The sequence below is a fragment of the Lipotes vexillifer genome, unplaced genomic scaffold, assembly GCF_000442215.2.
Source record: "Lipotes vexillifer unplaced genomic scaffold, Lipotes_vexillifer_v1.1 scaffold966, whole genome shotgun sequence".
Classification (NCBI taxonomy): domain Eukaryota; kingdom Metazoa; phylum Chordata; class Mammalia; order Artiodactyla; family Lipotidae; genus Lipotes; species Lipotes vexillifer.
In genome coordinates this window covers 889,084-890,356 of record NW_006795769.1, presented here as the reverse complement: position 1 = coordinate 890,356, position 1,273 = coordinate 889,084, and the positions used below count along the sequence as shown (strand labels likewise).

Sequence of the window (1,273 nt, the reverse complement as noted above, 5' to 3'; positions counted from 1 at the left end):
CCCGGGCCACGCCCACACGTGACGCTCCCCTCCCCGCCCCCTCCTCGGTTTCTCCCGCAGACCCCAAGCCGCCAGGGCCGCCGGTGGCCCCCTCGTCCTCTGCCACCAGCCTGCCGTGGCCAGTGGTCATCGGCATCCCAGCCGGCGCCGTGTTCATCCTGGGCACCGTGCTCCTGTGGCTCTGCCAGGCCAAGAAGAAGCCGTGCGCCCCCGCGCCCGCCCCTCCGGTGCCTGCACATCGCCCGCCCGCGACGGCCCGCGACCGCGGCGGGGACAAGGACCTGCCGGCACCCCCCACCCTCGGTGCCGGCCCCGGTGTGGGGCTGTGTGAGGAACTCGGGCCCCCGGCGCCCCCCCAGCACCTGCTGGGCCCGGGCTCAGCCGCCGGCCCCAAGCTGTACCCCAAACTCTACACAGACACGCACACGCACACGCACTCACACACGCATTCGCACGTGGAGGGCAAGGTCCACCAGCATCAGCACATCCACTACCAGTGCTAGGGTGCCTCGGGGTGGGCTTGCGGAGGCCCGGCCAGCCGCGCGGGCTTGGGGGGAGGGCCACAGAGGAAGATGGACTGCGGGTGCGAGGCGCCCCACGTGAGACACACACACACCTGGACGCACACACATGCATGACATACCTCTGGACACACACACACACACACACAATTACACACATACACACACACACTCAGACTAAGAAGCCTTTGGGAAGGTCTGTATTGTAACTCTGCAGTGCGCATGTAGCGACGGTCTAGCTCATGAAGGAATCCCTTGGCCCCGTGATAAGGATTTCATGGGGGCCATGGTCACCCCCCCACCCCGGCCTGGCAGGAGATCTGAGAGGCACCCTGGCTTTGCAAACCAAAAACTCCGACCCCTTCCCTACGCCTGCCCGCCTGTGTCCCTGCCCAGGCTATTTTTGCCACCACCTGTCCTGGGTGTCCAGGAGTCCACCAGTGCCCTGGGCAGGGGGGTCGGGCGGAGCAGCCCTAGGCCCCGTCCTGAGAGGCCGGAGCTGGCTGGGGGTGCCTCCCGTCCCACTGCCAGAGAGAAGGGGCCCTTGATATTTATATTTAAGAAATTAAGATAATAATATTAATAATGATGAAAGGAGGGCTGGGCCACAGAGCCTTGGCCTCTCCTGAGGCCCAGGACCCACCTGGCCTTTCGGCCACACCGGATGTCCACCTCGGGACCGGGCATCCGTCACCCCGCTCCCCGTGGCGGCCCCAGGCCTCTGTCATTTTATAGAGTTTGAGCTGAAGCTT

The 1,273-nt window shown here is 65.3% G+C and overlaps 1 protein-coding gene across 1 annotated transcript in view; it reads left to right on the top strand.

The window, feature by feature from the left end:
- The window catches only part of FGFRL1 (fibroblast growth factor receptor like 1), a 14,468-nt gene extending 13,896 nt beyond the window's left edge, over positions 1–572 (top strand). The window contains exon 7 of the mRNA XM_007467887.1: positions 61–572. Within this exon, the coding sequence (XP_007467949.1) occupies positions 61–503 (443 nt within the window). The 3' untranslated portion in view covers positions 504–572. The remainder of the gene's footprint in view (positions 1–60) is intronic.
- Positions 573–1,273: the final 701 nt, after the last annotated feature.